At 50.1% G+C, this 17,568-nt stretch overlaps 1 protein-coding gene across 7 annotated transcripts in view; it reads right to left on the bottom strand.

The window, feature by feature from the left end:
• INPP4A (inositol polyphosphate-4-phosphatase type I A) overlaps window positions 1-17,568 on the bottom strand; it is a 115,874-nt gene that overhangs the window by 31,523 nt on the left and 66,783 nt on the right. For all 7 annotated transcript variants that reach the window (XM_052647544.1, XM_052647547.1, XM_052647542.1 and 4 more), the window contains 9 exons: window positions 11,140-11,258; window positions 8,879-8,995; window positions 8,514-8,593; window positions 6,821-6,932; window positions 5,986-6,076; window positions 5,384-5,531; window positions 3,712-3,842; window positions 1,553-1,657; window positions 983-1,091 (listed from right to left, as the gene is read on the bottom strand). In XM_052647544.1, the coding sequence (XP_052503504.1) occupies window positions 983-1,091; window positions 1,553-1,657; window positions 3,712-3,842; window positions 5,384-5,531; window positions 5,986-6,076; window positions 6,821-6,932; window positions 8,514-8,593; window positions 8,879-8,995; window positions 11,140-11,258 (1,012 nt within the window). The remainder of the gene's footprint in view (window positions 1-982; window positions 1,092-1,552; window positions 1,658-3,711; window positions 3,843-5,383; window positions 5,532-5,985; window positions 6,077-6,820; window positions 6,933-8,513; window positions 8,594-8,878; window positions 8,996-11,139; window positions 11,259-17,568) is intronic.

Genomic DNA, 17,568 nt, shown 5'->3' with positions numbered 1-17,568 from the left:
GAGGATTGTGGGCCTTGGTGCTGGGGCCCCTCAGCTCCACATTCTGCACAGGCTGCTCTGCTGCAGCCCCACTTTCTTCTTTCTCTGCGATACCACCTCCTTCTCCTGCCCCTTCCAGGATCACTGCCCAGGATCCTGCCTCCCCACCTTCTCTAGAACCTCACTCCATCAGTGTCCTCCACCATCTCCCCTCATTTCCCATCGTCTTTCCTACCAGCCTGAGACAAGCTTGTCTTGGTCCCACTCCTCCTCTACCTGTAGGTCTGAAGAGCCCACGGCATCACCTACATGCATCCCATCTACTTCCTACATTAGAGCCCTCCAGTCAAGGTAAGTCTAGCCAGGTGATGTTTGGGAAGATCACCAATGCTTCCCAGTGTCAGACACCAGAGCTCAGCTTAGCACTCTCTCCCTGTCGTCCCTGCCCTGCAGCAGCCCCTGCACCCTCTTTCCAACAGGCTCCTAGCACTGGCATTGACCTACCTGCTCAACCTGTCAGCTCTAGCCACCAGCTCACCCTGCCCCCCCGAGCTCTGGCCCCAAGGCCCCGCCCCTTATCACGTGCCCCGCCCACCTCGCCGTTTCCCCCACTCTGATTGGTCACTCCCTGCAGCCCCTGGAGCCTCTCTGACCCTGGGAACACTGACCACCAATGTCCTCCAGGAGAGGAAACCATCTTTCCCAGACCTCGCACCCTATGACCTTCAACCAGGGTTTCTAAAGGGCAGCGGAGCCCGCCAAGTCCACGAGGACCGGGGGCACCATTCTCCCGACGGATTTTTCAATCGGTTGCCGTTTTGCAGGGACAGGCCCTCGGGCACTAGGTCACCTCCCAGCACAGGCTCCTCAGGCAGCTCCCCCAACCCCGCAAAAGCAGATCGGACGCTGAATATTTCTGCGGTCCCCTTGTGACTTTTTTTTTTTTAATCTAGGAAGCCTGAGACAGCAGAACAAGGAGGACAGACACCCTCTGAGAACTTACTGTTTCTTTGTCTCTTCAAACTTGTGCAGCTTTTTGCGGAGACCTCCTGACTTGAAGCCCTGGCAGTGTGCCGCTGGTGCCCCGATGGTGACGATGTCATAGTTCTGATCTGAATGACAGAAAGCTCTCCTCCGTTACTCTGGCTCGGGCCTGTGGACAAAGCTGGCTACGGGGATATGCACGAAGCTCTGGGGTCCCCTACCAGCCCGGCTCCAAGCAGCCTGTGGCAACACTAGTCCCACCATCCAGGGTGCCTGAGGGCCTCTGGAGCCCAGCACCCTCATCTTGGCTCAGAGGGGCCTGTGTGGGTCTTGGGGTGGGGCCACACAGACACCCACAACTCAGCCTGCGCCCCTGCCTCAGAAGGATGACCTGTGGGCCGTTTTCTGCCCCAGAAACGCAAGGAAGCTGGAGGGAAGACAAACGAGAGGAAGGTGCTAGAGCTCCTCACAAAGGCCTTGGAGGTCCCTGTGCTGTGCTCTCAGCCCAACGCCACAGCAGACACACAGGACAGACGTGTGACAGCTCAGGGACCAAGGAAAGAACCGACATGATTCATGGGGCAGTTACCTGCTCCTCCATCATCCTGAACTCTCATCCTTTGTATGTGTAAGTTAGTGGGAACAAATTCTAGCTTTTTATCTGCTTTCAAACTGCTTGCTTTGAACGAGGGACCTAAGGATCAGAAGGAGAAAAGATAAAGATGGTCAGCCCGTATCCAGCGTGCAAGAAAGGCGCCCAGAGAAGGGACCCTGTGGGGACACTGCTGTGGGCGAGCAGGCACATGTTGGCAGAGGCCTCGGGGACTCCAAGCTGCCCACGAGCACGCCTCCTTCCCTGATGATGGGGGCTGTGAAACGCTGAGGGATGGCGGCTCCTGGCCAGAAGACTGGTCTGGGGTCCCAGGGGCGAGTGGAGGCAGGCAGAGCCACCCTCGGAAGCTGAGGAAGGACACCAGACCTGCCTGCACCAGCTCTCAGCCGAGAGGTCTGACTCAGGGATGGAACTGTGTGCAGCATGCTGTCAGCACCGCTATAAAAAGCAGGGAGGCCCGTGCCAGAAAGTGCCTGTTCCCACCGCAGAGCCTTCCAGCACCTAAGATCCAAGAAACTGCGCAACAGCAGCGACACGCCAAACCTGGAAAGTGGCGAGAAGGCCCACTCGCCACCCTGAGTCGGCCGCGGTGAGCAGACGCCACAAGGCACCTGGTCCGGCCCTAGCGCACACTCACACGCCCCTGCGCACACCCTGCGTGGCTCAGGGGCTTGGACCGTGCTTCCTAACAAGATATTCACGCTCTTACTTCTATAACTGGAATACTCAACTAAGTGAAGAATTACATGCCGAGAAAAGAAAGGGATTACAAATTACGGTGACAATGAGGAGAAATAAACATTCAGTGAAAAATGGCACATTTATTTTGCCAGCATAGAAATGAAGACTGGCCACCATCTGCTCTGCGCTTTGCCCAGGATACTGTTCCCCAGCTACTGATGGGTGGGGGGGCCCACGGACCAGCGACACCAGCTTCCTGGGAGCCTGTCAGAAATGCCAAACCCCAGATCTGCTGTTAACAAGATTCTCAGGGGACATAGATACACACGACACCTCAGAAGCTCTGCTCCAGAAACACCCAGGTGTATGGTCTCAGACTCCCCAGGCAACAGGCAACCAACACCAGCAGGTCCCTACGTCCCTTCAGGAAAACACTGCAATTTCTCTTAGAAATGCACTCAGATCCTTTCTTCAGACGCAAACCAGACCCAGGGCGCCATCACCTTGCCGCCATTCCTGATGCTGGCTTCTTCTCAGTCAAGTTCATGGACAGCTTTCTATGTTCTGTGTCAAAACCATATTAAGGCCTTATGACTTTCCTGAAAACCTGAAATTCTATTATAAAAAGGGGAAGAAGGGAAGGATCTGGAGAATAAGTAATAGAAAACCAGTCATTTCATTTGGAATCCAAAGGGACTGAGTTTATCATCGTTCTCTAAATCTACCCAAACATGCTTTGAAAATCAAGGGGCACCTTTTAATAAGAGGTGTCTGTATTTCATTTTCTCTTTTGAGCCTTAAAATGGAGAGCTTCACTCAGACAATTTTTATGTCAATGTGTGTGTGTGTGTGTGTGTGTGTGTGCACTCATGTTTTTTTCTGACTCTGCGACCCCATGGACTGTAGCCCACCAGGCTCCTCTGTCCATGGCATTTCCCAGGCAAGAATACAGGTGTGGGTTACCATTTCCTTCTCCAGGGGATCCTCCCGACCCAGGGATCGAACCCGCGTCTCTAGCATCTCCTTCACTGGCAGGCAGATTCTTTACCACTGGTGCCACCTGGGAAGTCCATGTATCAGTATAAGGACCACCAGTTAAGCTAGGAAATCTAGAAACCGCGCCTGGCCTGGTCTCAAGGCAAAAGGCCTACATTCTTTTGGGCAGTGCACTGATGCAGGACCAAGATGAGGCAGTCACGTGGACCGGCAGCTTGGGACTCTCTCTCTCCTCAGTTTCATCCTAGTGGTTTGTTTTGGCAGATGACACCATGGAAGGAACTTTCAATGCAATTCACACATTTGTCTTAATTAAGATCTGAAAACTCCATATCTGAAAGAACCAACATCTACATGAGAATCTATTTTTAAAAATCCATTAGAGCGTCTGTCAGTGGGCATATGTGAGCAGCCCTGGATTCCAGGTTTTTAGCTGCGAAATGAGGATGGGCGCCCACCTTTGTACTGATGGAGGTCGGTCAGGTTCTCCTGGTAGGTGAGGATGATGGTCTGGTACTGTGTGACAATCTGGCGCCGGAGGCTCTCCCAGCATGGGGACAGCTCCCCCAGCTCCTCCAGCTCACACACTCTGCAAGCAAAACACACACATCAGGCCATGGTGCCCACTCCCTCCTGGCAGAGGAGGCTCAGGAGTCCTGAGCATCCAGGAGGCCAGATGGTCGTGGACGTGTCATGGACGCTCAGGGAAGGCCCTGTGGGTCTGGGGGCCAGCAGCAGGGCAGCACAGTGGATGGCCCCACGTGCGGCTGTACGAAAGGTGGGCAACCACTGACCGTGTGGACACTGCACAGACAGGCTTTCCGTACGAACCTAGGTGTTCAGGGAAAACGCAGCGAAGGACTAGAGAGGGGAGTGGCTCTGCCATGGCCCCTGTGGCCACGCACATGTCCAGGGGCCACAAGAGCTTGAGCTGCAGTCCATTTGAGTCCGACCCTCCCGGATCACAAGAGGACTAGAGCCTGAGGGCAACCCTCTCCCCTCTCCTCGTCCCCCAGAGTTCTGCCCCCTGGCTTCTGGGAAGCATGGGCCTTCCCGCCCTCCCCGAGCAGAGCTGCAGAACAGAAAGCTGTCCAACGAGCCTGCAGCTGGGCTGCTCAGCAGTGTGGGTCCCACAGCCGCCAGGCCCTTGAGTCTCACTGCCATCCCTTCTAGGTCTGGGACAAGGACTCCGGGAAACCGGCAACTTCAGCCACCGCTCCCGTCACTTTCTGTGTGAGTGACAGACTGTCCGGATATAGAAGGTGTGAGGGTGAGGGGAGACGAGGACAAGAAAGAGGACTTGGGATCTCCACAGAAATGAAAGCTGCTTAAGAACTGAAATATATGGGACTTCCCTGGTGGTCCAGTGGCTAAGAACCTGAGATTCCACTTCAGAGGCATGGGTTCGATCCCCAGCTTGCCATGCAGCATGGCCAAAGAGACAGAAATGATACACAATCTCAGCTCGGCAGGAAATAGCAGCTACAGAATCAGAATGATGAACACACACATGGATTTTTAAAAAAGGATACCCATTTTAGGAAACTGGGGAGAAAGTATAAAAGACCTGAAGTCCTCATCATTTATGAGGCTCTCCCTTTCCCAACCAGGAGTTAATCCCTGAAACTGATTGAGAGTTCTCTGTGCATATATACAGAAATGCAGCAGAAAACACTGACATGGCTGAAGTGGCTGTTTCTTGGGAAATGAACAAGAAAGTTGAGCATCTCAAGACTTGCATTTTTGGTAAAAAGACTTTTTGCACTCTTTCACTTTTTACACTATGCACTTTTTCCTCTGGGGGGCTAATTTTTAAATGTTTTTAGGAATCTACTAAATTATCTGAAGTTAAAAAGTCATACCATTTTATTAATATTAAATCAGCAAAAGGAATGCTGAAGCGGAGGGAACATGTGCTCGGAGCTGGCACAGCGGGCCTGTCAGGCAGGCGATCTTGTGACTTCCTCACACACAAACGGGGGACACAGTTGAGCAAACTGAGCCAGGCTGAGGAGCAGGCAGGCGGCTGGGCTGGGCGTGCGACCAGGCCTGTCTGAGGTCTGTGCTCACCCACCCCCTCTACGAGCTTTTCTGCGGGAAGGGGTGGCCGGCAGGAGCCCTGGGCCTCACCTGGCTGCGTCCTCCTCCAGCAGGAGCTTCACAAACTGCCGGGGCACGTGCAGGGACAGCACACTCTCTGCCATCTGCTCCAGGATCCGCAAGTGGTTGCCCTCGGTGGTCGGGAAGCGGTACATGCGGCAGATGGCACCACCAAACACTGAGGTGGGAGAGAGACAGCTGCAGTGAGCGGGGGCGGGCTGCCGCGGCCCCCCAGCCTACACGGTGCCCTCACCCCCAGGTCTCCTTACTGTTTATCTCCAGGGAATCTGAACACTTAAACCCAAGCCCACCGAGTGACAGCCTCAGTGCTCCTGCCCCGGGACATGCAGTCTTGTCGTCCCAGACCATGTCCCTGGCTTGGAGGTGCTGGGACTGGGTGGGGAGGGCCACTGGCAATCGAGTCATCAAGACGGGGCCAAAGGGAGGAGGAGCCCCTCGCCTGGAGGGTCACCAGTTCCCAATACGCTGAACCAAAGACTTGCATGCTGGTGTGCCGGGAGGTGACCACTGGCGGACACGCCCTGACAATTGGAGCAGGTGGGGGAGGGGACCGCGGGCCCAAGTGGACACTCACGAGAGTGGCAAGAGTACCCACGGACGAAGCTGCTTACCCGATTTCAGTAAAGTGTCTTTTCGCAACGAAGCATATTTGGATCGGATCCCCAAGGCCTCAGTCAAGCTCTCGTCAACAGGCAGAACCATCTAAAAACACATACACACGAGCATGACGAAACTGACTTGGGCGACTCCAGGGCGTATCTTAGACCATAAAAGCCTCCTTGAAACTAGTATCCACAGTTGACTCTGTGAGAAACACCCAGGCCCAGCCACAAACAAGAGAAGCCACCGCCTGGGACACTGACGCCCTCCGCCCACACGGGTTTCTAGAAATGCACTCTTCTGACCAAGTCACTTCCCTTTGTCTCTGAGTGTTTTGCTGTGTAGGATGAAAGGGCGGTGGTAGACAGGCCTGAGAGTATTTCCATCGCTAACGTTTCAGACTTGCTTTGGGTGCAATGAGAGATCTCTGTATTTTACAATGACGACTTATCAGTGTTTGGGCTCTTGTTTGAGAGTGTCTGTGTGAGCGGCTGTGCATGAGGCAGGGCAGGGAGAGGTGGGTGGGGGGCGCAGGTGTGCGATGGGGCCCAGGCAGCCATGGGCAGGGAGTGTCTGGGAGAGGAAGACCTTAACCCACCCTCAGAGGCAACCCGGGTCTCAGTCCACACCTGCAAGCCACCTCTCCCCTCCCACCTGCAGCTCCCACTATTGAGGAGCCAGCTGTGACCTGGAACAGAGGCTGGGGACCCCCCTCTCTACCGGATAAGTGCCTGGGGGCGCAGGCATGCCCGGTAGGGGCCCCACTGTCCCGTCCCCTGAACTCAGAGGCCACATCCGTTAGGAGGGCCCTCCAGCCCACCCAGAGGGAGAAGATGCTATGCTCACCCTCCCGTTGACGGTGTCCAGAGACCGGGTCACTGGGGGCCGCTGACCCGACTTCTCCTCCATCTGCCAGCCCATCACAGCGATGCTGCCCACGCGGTCACTCTCCGCGGACCTGCAACCAGCAGCGCCCTGTGGTGTTGGCGCGGTGCCTGCGCCTCACTCTCTGCTAGGCACAGAGCTCAGCGTCGCGGGTGGTCGGCAGGTCCTGGGGGCACCAGGACGGGGCCAGCTGGTCGGCCCACAGAAGCTGCCACACGCGGGGGCTCTGAGGGCAGCAGGGGAGCAAAGGTGGGGCCGCAAGGGAAGGCCGCATCTGGGAGGGGGCGACGCCCCACAGAGAAGCACGGATGTGCCAGTAAAGCGGGAGGGGCAAAGCCACCTCCCTGCCCGCTTGGGAGGCAGGGGCCCTTCATCCCTGGGCTGCCCCTCCCCTGAGAGTGACAGGGACACATCTCAGAGTCAGGACCCAGAGCATCTTCTTCTGGCACAGGACCCCTTTCTGCTCCATCCACTCCATCCTCAAGATCTGATTAGCCTCAAGTCCTAGGCCTGGACTCCAGTTAGCGGAGGTCACCCGGGAATTCCCAAAGCCTCTGAATCCTTCGTGATACAGCTGAGGCCCCTCTAGCCCTGGTCAGTTTCACCCCAAGATGCCTCAGGGTGGCTGCCAGCTGCCTGGGCCCATCTGATTCATTCAGGGAAGCTCTGGTGCGTCTCTGACTCATAAAGCAATACTGTGAAGCCTGAAGTGTGGGGCTTAGCCAGGCTCTAAATTTTTGCACGGCCACATCCATCCACCGACCGTTTCCTTTGTGACTCATTCTCATGGTTCTTGTGCCTGGGAAAGTCAACCCCAGTCACACTGTTCAATGACCATCTCTAGCTCCTTTTAAAAAGGATGATGTCCAACCAGAATCAGCTCTGGCAATGGATGACCCTGAGTGTTTTCCTCTAACCATCCTTCCCTGAAGCGAACCCGCCTGTTCTCCCAAGACCCTTCTCTTGTCCTGAGCCAGGCTCTCCACACACACAGGCTCACTGCAGGGCCAGCCCTCCCCAGCGCATGCAATACTGTCATCTCTGCGTCTTCAGAATGTCACACTACTGGCCAAGAATTCATCTCCTACATCAAAACTGTCTCTGCTATTTCAGACTATTTTCCCAATTGTTACATTATTTGGGGGGGGGGGGGGGGGGGGAAATATGGAGAGACAGACAGACAGAACACTACATCAGGGTGGGGCCTGCCCCTGAAATGAATTTGGGAAGGACTGACATCTTGACCCCATCACAGTGGGGGTGGCCCCTCCCTCCCCTCATTTGTTCCTTCCACAAATATTTCCTGAGCAGCAGACACTGTTCTAAGTCTTGGGATACCTGCTCTCTGGGAGATCATATCCTATTGCGGGGGGCAGATGGCAGCCAAATACATTTGGTATTATCAGATGTACACAAGGTTTTCCTTTAGGTCTGCATACTTCCCACGAACACTGCACACTTCCGCTCCATGACAGGCCCTCTGACAGGCTGTGTTTTTCTTTCTCCTCAATGACAACCACCTCCCCCCAAGGCTGGCTTCTGGGGATGGGGGTTGAAGGTAACACACTCTCTCAATATAGGGTCGGACCTTCCCCATCCATCCCTGGACCTTGTGATTCCAGATCCTTGCAGACAGACAAAATTAAATACCAACCTTAGTGTTAAATACAACCTATGGTGCCTGTCCTGGAGCAGATCTTTGACGACGAAAGTCCCGGACCCCAGCAAGTACATCTGCGGGAGAGGGGAGACAGCATCAGTGCCCACGCTGAGCCTCTCCTCCAGCTCTCGTGGCTGGGGGGAGGAGGGGGGGTCTGGCTGGATGGCTCTCTCAACACGTCTGACTTCATCTCAGAAGCCCAATGGGAGGCTCAGAAAGATGTTCCCAAAGACAAAAACACCTGGACACTAATTCGCAAGCCAGGAGTAAAGTCAGTCTTGTGTTCACCTCTCAGACAATTATGCAGCTTTAGAAAAAGAAGGGAAGAACATCCCACGAACCACAACATGGTACTTAACTGTTCCCTGAGATCTGTCCTTGACATCATACACGGACAGCTTGATCTGTGTCATCTGATTGATGAGAGAGTCTTGAAAGAAGGCAATGCTGCTTAGAAATATAGGATCATTGGTTCCCTACAACAGGAAAAAAAAAAAACAATCAGAATACAGAGTTGCATTTTCCTTGAGTGGTTGCTTTTGAAATACACCAACATTCTCAGAAGGAGAAACTAACATCTTACCAGCTTGGATCAACAGGAATGCAAACAGGCTTTACAGGGATGCAGACAAGCCAAACTCTGCTTTCCAAGAAAGACAAAGCCTGTAGGCCCAGATACCATGAATAGATCACCACACGCTGGGCCCACGAGCTCACCCTACAGCCCCCCCATCCCCCCAGCAGGAAAGACTTTCTGTAACTACTCTTACAGCTGCAGACGTGTTTGGGTCTACTGCTGTAGGCTCTTCCTTTAAGCTGAGGCAGATGGAAAGATGAAAGAGGAAATGAATGGTCAGAACTGTTTATTTCTAGAATCCTAGGTTTGTAATAATGGAGGTCCAGCTTTTTTAAGGTTGTCTTTTTCTGAAGATGAGCTGCGAGTCTCTAGATCACAGGTCACTATTTCTTGGCAGCCCAGCCCTGACCTCAAACGCCATTGTATTAAACTTGCTTCCTCGGGCAGTGGTTAGCGATCTCGGCCAAGCTGTTCGCAGTTCTTGTCTGTACCTGCAGTCCCCGATGTGGTGTCTCGCCACCCTGCTGGACAGTCGCGTCCCCACCCCCACCCCACAGTGACCTGCTGGGGCCACAGCCCCACCCAACCACTCCATCTGCTGGTTCAGACTCCCCCTGACTCTCCTTCCAAGGAGGCTCCAGACCCAGGCACCTGCTTTGCTGCCTTCTCTGTTGTTCTGAACCACCCAGGGACGATTCACCCCTGCAAGTTCCACCTGCAGAGCCTCCCTCTCACGCCCCCTTCCTCCATTCCTCCCCGCTGCCAGTGAGGCCCCAGATCACTCCCCCAGGACCCGCCTTAAACACACCTGTAGACCAGCCGGCTACGGCATGGCCAGACCCCCTGCACCCTTGGGGTGCCACGTGCACACACGATACAGTGTGAGCCGCACAGCGAGTGGGACAGGCCCCCATCCCCACGCACTGTCCTGCTCGCTCTGCTCTCACACGGCCCACACTCCGCTCGTCTGCAGGGAGCCATGTTCACTTTGGCCTCCTCACCCACAGCCTGGCACACTCCCTGAGGGCAGGGGCTCAAGGGTCACTGTGCCACCCACAGCTCCCAGTGCTCTGCTTCGCGGGTAGGCAGTGCTAGACAAATGCTAGAAACCGGAACTGTTGCCTTGAACTTGGACATAAATTTCCAAGGTAATTAGAGGGTCTATCAAGCAAAATGTAAAACTTGGAAAGGAGAAATGCAGTTTGCTTGCTGGAGACTGCCAGGGAGGGCAACATTCACACAGAAACTCACATCACCAATAAAATCTTACAGGAGCTCACACCAGCCACCTCCTACACTTAGTTTCATAACTTATGTAATGTGCTCAATTATCTAGAGAAATCTGATAAAATTCCTGAGGTGACTGTGTGTCACTTCATTGCATGTAAAGATTAAATACATACCACACAACTCAAAAAAGGATATAAAAATACAAACCAATAAAAAGTATGGCCAGTAAGAGGGTTGGTTGATAGTCACATTCCCTAAACTTTGAATGAAGACCACAAGTGTCCAAAAGCAGCAGCCAACTCGAGATGAGAAGGGAGTATGAGGTCTCACCTCTTAAAAAGCAATCAGCCTTAGAGGATCACTGTTCAAAAACAGCCAGCCAATAGATAGTCAACAACTCTAAAGGATACGGCAGGTAAAGGGTTTCTCTGATGGCTCTGTGGTAAACAGGCCCCTGCCAATGCAGGGACTGGGGTTCGCTCCCTGGGTCAGGAAGATCCCTGGAGGAGGAAATGGCACCCCACTCCATATTCTTGCCTGGAGAATCCCATGAACAGAGGAGCCTGGCGGGCTACAGTCCATGGGGTCGCAGAATGGAACACGACTGCACAACTATAAACAACACAGCAAATAAAAGCACCACCCAGATGAGGAAGTGTGATGAAAGACAGCAATGTGCTGAATGAACTTTCATGAAAGAAGAGCGACAACCCACAGGAATACAGCTACAGCTATGGGCGCTCAGGGCACTGAGCAGGCCTCCCACCAGGCCCAGCAGCAGTCCTGGAGCCGCCGGGGGCAGGAAGCACCCACCTCGATGATCTCCGTCTGTGCGTGCTTCGTCCAGAATGCCTGGGGCGGGGTGGTCACGCTCACTGCCACAAAGCTATTTGGTTTTCGATCTAGTGATGGAGTATGCAGCTCACTGCAGGCTGCAAAATTAAAATAGAATAGAAATAAAATAAAGTAGAAATGGTTCTTAAAAATCAGACTTCAGTTAGTTCTCTGTTCCAAACACACCCAAAGAAGGTAAAAGAAGTAAACCCCACACAACGGAATGAGATGATCACTCTTGACTGCTGTTATAGGGAGGAGACTTTTTAAATTAGAAATGATCCCTTCTCATTCCTCCCAGCCTTCCCGGCCCCCAGGACAGCAATGCCATAACTGCCAATGGAAGGCTCTCTTCATCCACGGAATGGATGACACAGGAAAGGTCTGACCCATGAAGTTTGACCTTAATAACTAACTGGAACTAGGCAGCCACAGAGTCTATGAAATCAAGACCCAGCTACACACGCCTGCATCCAGGGCTGCTGCACTCCCAAGCTCACACTATCCCTGGGTCTGTGTGTGACATATGTTGGAAGCTAATTAAAATTCTATTGCAAAGTTTTTTTCTTTTAAGAAAATCATGCTCATTTTCCTTATAAGACTCATATCAAATGTGAGACTACTAAACATGTGGCTTTTTAGAACTAAAGACACTTCATACAACTGTTTCAGTTAGAAAATGTATTGCACTGAGCATTTTGAAATAGATTGTAAGACTCAGATAAAGTGAAAGTGAAGTTGCTCAGTCGTGTCCGACTCTTTGCGACCCCATAGACTGTAGGCTACCAGGCTCCTCCATCCATGGGATTTTCCAGGCAAGAGTACTGGAGTGGGTTGCCATTTCCTTCTCCAGAGGATCTTCCCGACCCAGGGATTGAAGCCGGGTCTCCCACACTGTAGGCAGACACTTTACCATATGAGCCACCAGGGAAGCCTTAGTCAATCATAGAAGGGACCCACAAGAAAAATGATCATACTTCTTTGAATCTAACATGCCATCTATTGTAAAATGCATTATGAAAGAAAAAAAGGCCCATTGCCATTAACCTATGATATGCCATTAACTGTAAGACACTTTCTGATTAAAAGAGATACTAATAAGATGAGAAAGATATCCACCTGGTGACTGATGAAATATATGGTAAATCGAAGTCCAATACTCATAACAAGAACTGGCTTTTCTAGAGAGGCAATGAACATGCCCCAGAGTGCTGAAGGCCTCTGCTTAATTCCCAGAGTCCTGAAACAACTGATTGTTTTTATTTTAAATTTTTTATAGAATTATAAAAGTTACTTTCCATTTAGTTATTACAAAATATTGGCTGTATTTCCCACGCTGTGCAATACATCCCTGAGCCCATCTTATACCCAGCAGTCTGTACCTCTCAATCCCCTAGCCCTATATGCCCCTTCCTGGCCCTCTCCACTGGAAACCACCAGTTTGTTCTCCATATCTGAGTCTACTTCTCTGTTATATTCACTAGTTTGTTGTATTTTTTAGATTCCATATATGTGGTATCATACAGTATTTATCTTTCTCAGACTTATTTCACTTAGCATAATGTCCTCCAAGTCTATCCATGTTGCTGCAAAGGACAAAATTTCATCCATTTTTAACAGGTGAGTAATATCCCATTGTTTATATTTCTCTATGTGTGTGTGTGTATATATACTCACATCTACAATATGTACATATACACACATACAACAATCACATACACACACCCTCCACATCTTCATCCGTTCATCTGCGGATGGGCACTTAGGTTGTTTCAGCATCTTGGCAACTGAAATCATTGATCTGGACCATTTCTTCACTGTCTTCATGGAGGAGAGGATTTTTAGAGGTCTTTACTCCTGTTCTCATCATTCTCATTTATTTTTCAAATGCTCACTGGTGATTTAAAATTCATAAACTGATTTTTACTTCTGCAAATTAATTTACTTCTGAAAACTGATCTCTTTGTAATATGTTCTCATACATTTTTATGAATTTTCATCACTTATTGGATATAAGACAACACAAAGAGCCTAGGTTTTCATTCAATGAGCTTTGACAATCATACACACTCACAAAACAAGATGACTTTCTCCATCAGACAAGAAAGCTCCCCCTCCCACTTCCCAGTCAATTCCCCTGCCTGTGCAACCACTTTCTGATTTTTACCATTTTTGTCCACTCTTGAATTTCTTGAACATAAACGGAATGTTTTTAAGATTCATCTGTATTGTTTATATACTGATAATTCATTCTTTTTAAAACCTGATGAATTATATTCCACTGAATGAATATACCAAAATTCACTTACCAGTCACTGTATGTTAATAGACAGTTGGGTTGTTTGCAGTTTTGAACCATTTTAAATAAAGGTGCTATAGACATTCCTGGAGAAGGCGATGGCACCCCACTCCAGTACTCTGACCCGGAAAATCTCATGGATGGAGGAGCCTGGTAGGCTGCAGTCCATGGAGTCGCAAAGAGTCAGACACGACTGAGTGACTTCACTTTCACTTTTCACCTTCATGCATTGGAGAAGGCAGTGGCAGCCCACTCCATTATTCTTGCCTGGAGAATCCCAGGGACAGGGGAGCCTGGTGGGCTGCCGTCTATGGGGTCGCACAGAGTCGGACACGACTGCAGCGATGCAGCAGCAGCGGCAGACATTCTTACTCACATCTTGTGAACATGTTTTCTTTTGCATGAGCACTTAGGAGTGGAACTTCTAGGTCATAGTAGAGAAGAATATGCTTAGCTTTCTAAGAAGCTGACAGATTTCTAAAGTGGCTGCATCACTTTATAATCTCACCACAATTTACCAGAGTTCCAGCTGCTCTGAATCCCACCAACATTTGCTGGGGTTAGCCTTTATCTTAGTTGTTCTAAAGAATGTGTTTTCATTTGCACTTCTGCGATGACTAATGAGGTTAAGCATCTTTTCACCATGTGTTTATTGTTCATTTTTATAACTTCTTTTGTCAAGAGTCTGTTCAAGTCTTTTGCTTATTTTTAAATTGATTTTTTTTTTACTGTCAATTTGTAAGCATTTTATCCTAGATCTGTCCTTTGTCAGGTATATATGAATATTTTTCTCCAGGTTGTGGTTTATTTATTCATTTTCTCAAAGATTTCTAGAGTTTTTTATTTTAGATTTTTAATTTTAGGGACTAGCAGGCAGAAAAACGTTCCTCCCCTCAAAAAGTGCTCACATTCTAATCCCAGGAACTTTTGAAAATATTATAATACAGGCAAAAAGGACTTCATAGATGTATCTAAGGTCATGGAATCCTGCCATGCAAAGATTATGGCAGATTATCTGGATGAGCTTAATCGAATCATATGAGCTCCTAGAAGTACAAGAGGAAGATGGAAGGGTGAGTTACAAAGACGTGAATTAAAAAAAGACCGGGGAAGTTCTAAGCATGAAAGGCACTCAGCCTGCCAGTGCTGGCTGTGGAGAGACAGGAAGGAGCCACAGCCACCGAATGTGAGCGGCCTTTACAAGCGGAGAACAGGCCTCGACTGGTAGCTAGCGAAGAAATGGGGGCCTCAGTCCTCAAACCACAAGGAATTCATTCTGCCAACAACTTGAATGAATAAGGAGCCACCTTCAACCCTCGAGTCCCCAGGAAGGACCGCGGCCCTGCTGATGCTTTGACTTCGGTGTTTATAAGATTAAGTAAAGACCTGGCTGAGCCCTTTGGTTTCTGACCTAAGGGAACTATAAGATAAAAAATTTGGCTTGTTTTAAGGTCTTATACTGTGGTAATTTGTTACAGCAGCAACAGAAAACTAAAGCATATAGTACTTTCCGCCAAGTAATAAATCTTTGCCTAACCCGAAGTTGTGGTTGTGAGCTCTCCAGTTTCTTTTCTTCCAGAAGCTTTAAGGTCTTACTCTCTTTTTGAAACACAGTGCTATTATTTCTGTTTGGCTGTGCCGGGTCTCTGTTGCCGTGCAGGCTTTTCTCCAGCTGTGGTGCACGGGCGTCCCACTGAGGGGGCTTCCCGTGTTGCAGAGCGGGGGCTCCAGGCGTGTGGGCTTCAGCAGCTGCAGCCCCTGGCCTCCAGAGCCCAGGTCAGGAGCTGTGGTGCATGTGCTTAGCTGCCCCGCCGTCTGTGAGGTCTTCCTAGACGAGGGGCTAAGCCCACGTCTCCTGCGCTGGCAGGTGGATTCTTCACCACTGAGGCTCCAGGGAAGTCCCTGTTGTCTTTTTCAATTCTGTTCTGCTTCTTCTATGATGTCTGCCTCCACATCAGAGATATGACTGTTCCACTGTTCTCCATCCTTTAAGCTACACCCCACGGAGACCCTGGTCGGGTCTCTCTCAGCCTGCCCTCTCATCATGTGAGGCTAGAACACCTGGGTCTCTCAAAGCCCAGTGATGGCAGGTAGACTGAGATACACCAAGTGGCCCGAGGCTGGGAAGACTGATGTCAGCTTAAGGGCTGAGGGGCCAACAACTCTCAGAAAATACCTCCCTACAAGTGACAATCTCTCCTAGCCTTGTTCCTATCCAACCTAAATCTCACCCAAGGTTTAATCCCTAGCTCAGTCCCATGACTTCCATGAAGCTTCCTCTCAGGGGCCCACAGCCACATCTCCGGCTTGTCACTCACATAACTCCTCTGGCATATTTCCATAGAAACCACTAATCCCTGATGTGTATGTGGTGTCTTTCCAACCCGAGCATCTGTTGTCCCAGCCGAATAAATGCTACTGAGGTAAACTGGTAAAACACATTTCAGGCGCCTATCATTTGACTCAGCAATTCTATATCCTATTATTTATCCTAAGGAGAGAAGCAACAAAATATGTGAAAGACCCAGGTACAAGGACCTTCACTGTTGGTGTTTACGACGGCAAACTGAAAAGACCAAAGTGCCCAGCAACAGGAGACTGGTTAAAATAAACACAGCATAGTTACACAGCAGACTCTATGCAGACATCTAAAACGATGAGGTGGCAGACCCACGCAGGCTAAAACGAAAGGATGCCAGTGATGTTCTGCTACACGAAAAAACCGCATTAAGAACACTGGGATGATGGTCCTTCCCTAGCGCTACGTGGTTGGGACTTTGCCTTCCAACGCAGGGTCAGGGAGCTAGGAGTCCCACATGCCTCACGGCCAAAAAGCCAACACACAGAAAACAGAAGGAATTAACAAATTAAAGACTTTCCAAAATGACTTTTAAAAAACACCAGGATGACAGTTCTGTAAATAATTCCATTGCCTCCACAACCAGAAAATCGTTAACAATTTCTGTATAGCACTGTGTGGGTGTGAAAACATATCTGCGAGGATACATACCAAGACGCTGACTGTGGGCCTCTCTGATAGGGTTTTCTTTCCCTCCAACATTTTCTCTAATAAAGGTTTTTAAATGAGTGCTTTTCAGTTTTAAATTCTGTTTTTAAGATAAAATATTTGACTATTCAATTATCTGGCTCCTACTCCTCACCTTCTGTTTTGTGTGTGTGTGTATAGTAAAATTCACTTAACATAAAATTCTCCCTCACCTTTTAAAGCTGTTTCTTCCTCCGTCTGTCTAATTAATATGACTATATTATTGCCCTTGACTTGTCAGATTCAGAAATGTCCTGATCTCTACATTTCTATTATAGGGTGAAGACTTTTATCTCCATTCTATCAACTCTCACTCCCTCTATAGTCAGGTTAACTCAACGCTTTCGTTACATCCATGTCCTACATTATTAGAGCTAAGCAAAGACTACTCATTAAAGGGTTTCTTTGACTTCTCTCCTGTGTTGGGCTCTGTTTCCCGGATCTTCCTTTTCCTCGGTTTGTCCCTCTTTTGGATCGCTTCATTTATTTGTTTCTGGCTGGGCTGGGTCTTCCTTGCTGTGCCAGCTTCTTCTTCGGTTGCAGCGAGCGGGGGCTGCTCTATAGCTGTGGTGTGTGGGTTTCTCACTTGCAGCGGCTTCTCTTACTGCGGAGCACGGGCTCTAGGGCACGCGGGCTTCAGCAGTCGTGATGCACGGGCTTAGGTACTCCACAACACAAGCGTTCTTCCTGGACCAGCGATCGAACCTGTGTCCCCTGCATTGGCAGGACTCTTACCCGCAGGACGAGCAGGGAAGCCCAAGCTCTGTTGTTTCTAATCTCTTTTTCTTTCATGTTGTGAGCCTTCCAGCAATCTATTCTTTCATTTTGCTTTATATCACCTTTGAGGAATAATTTGTATGTAAAACACATCCACTTTAAGTGTGGCACTCAATTCTGATCAGCGCACACACTCCTAGACCCACCACGACTGTCCAGATAGGGAGCATCTCCGTCGCCCCAAAGGGCTCCCTGCCCTTACCTCACTCCCAGGTAAGCATTAACCTGTGCTCTCTCACTACAGACTCGTCCTTCTGACTTTCACGAAAATGGAATTACACAATAC

Source organism: Budorcas taxicolor, chromosome 11 (assembly GCF_023091745.1).
Source record: "Budorcas taxicolor isolate Tak-1 chromosome 11, Takin1.1, whole genome shotgun sequence".
Lineage (NCBI taxonomy): Eukaryota > Metazoa > Chordata > Mammalia > Artiodactyla > Bovidae > Budorcas > Budorcas taxicolor.
Note: the sequence above shows the minus strand (reverse complement) of the source record. Positions and strands in the feature narration are given on the sequence as shown.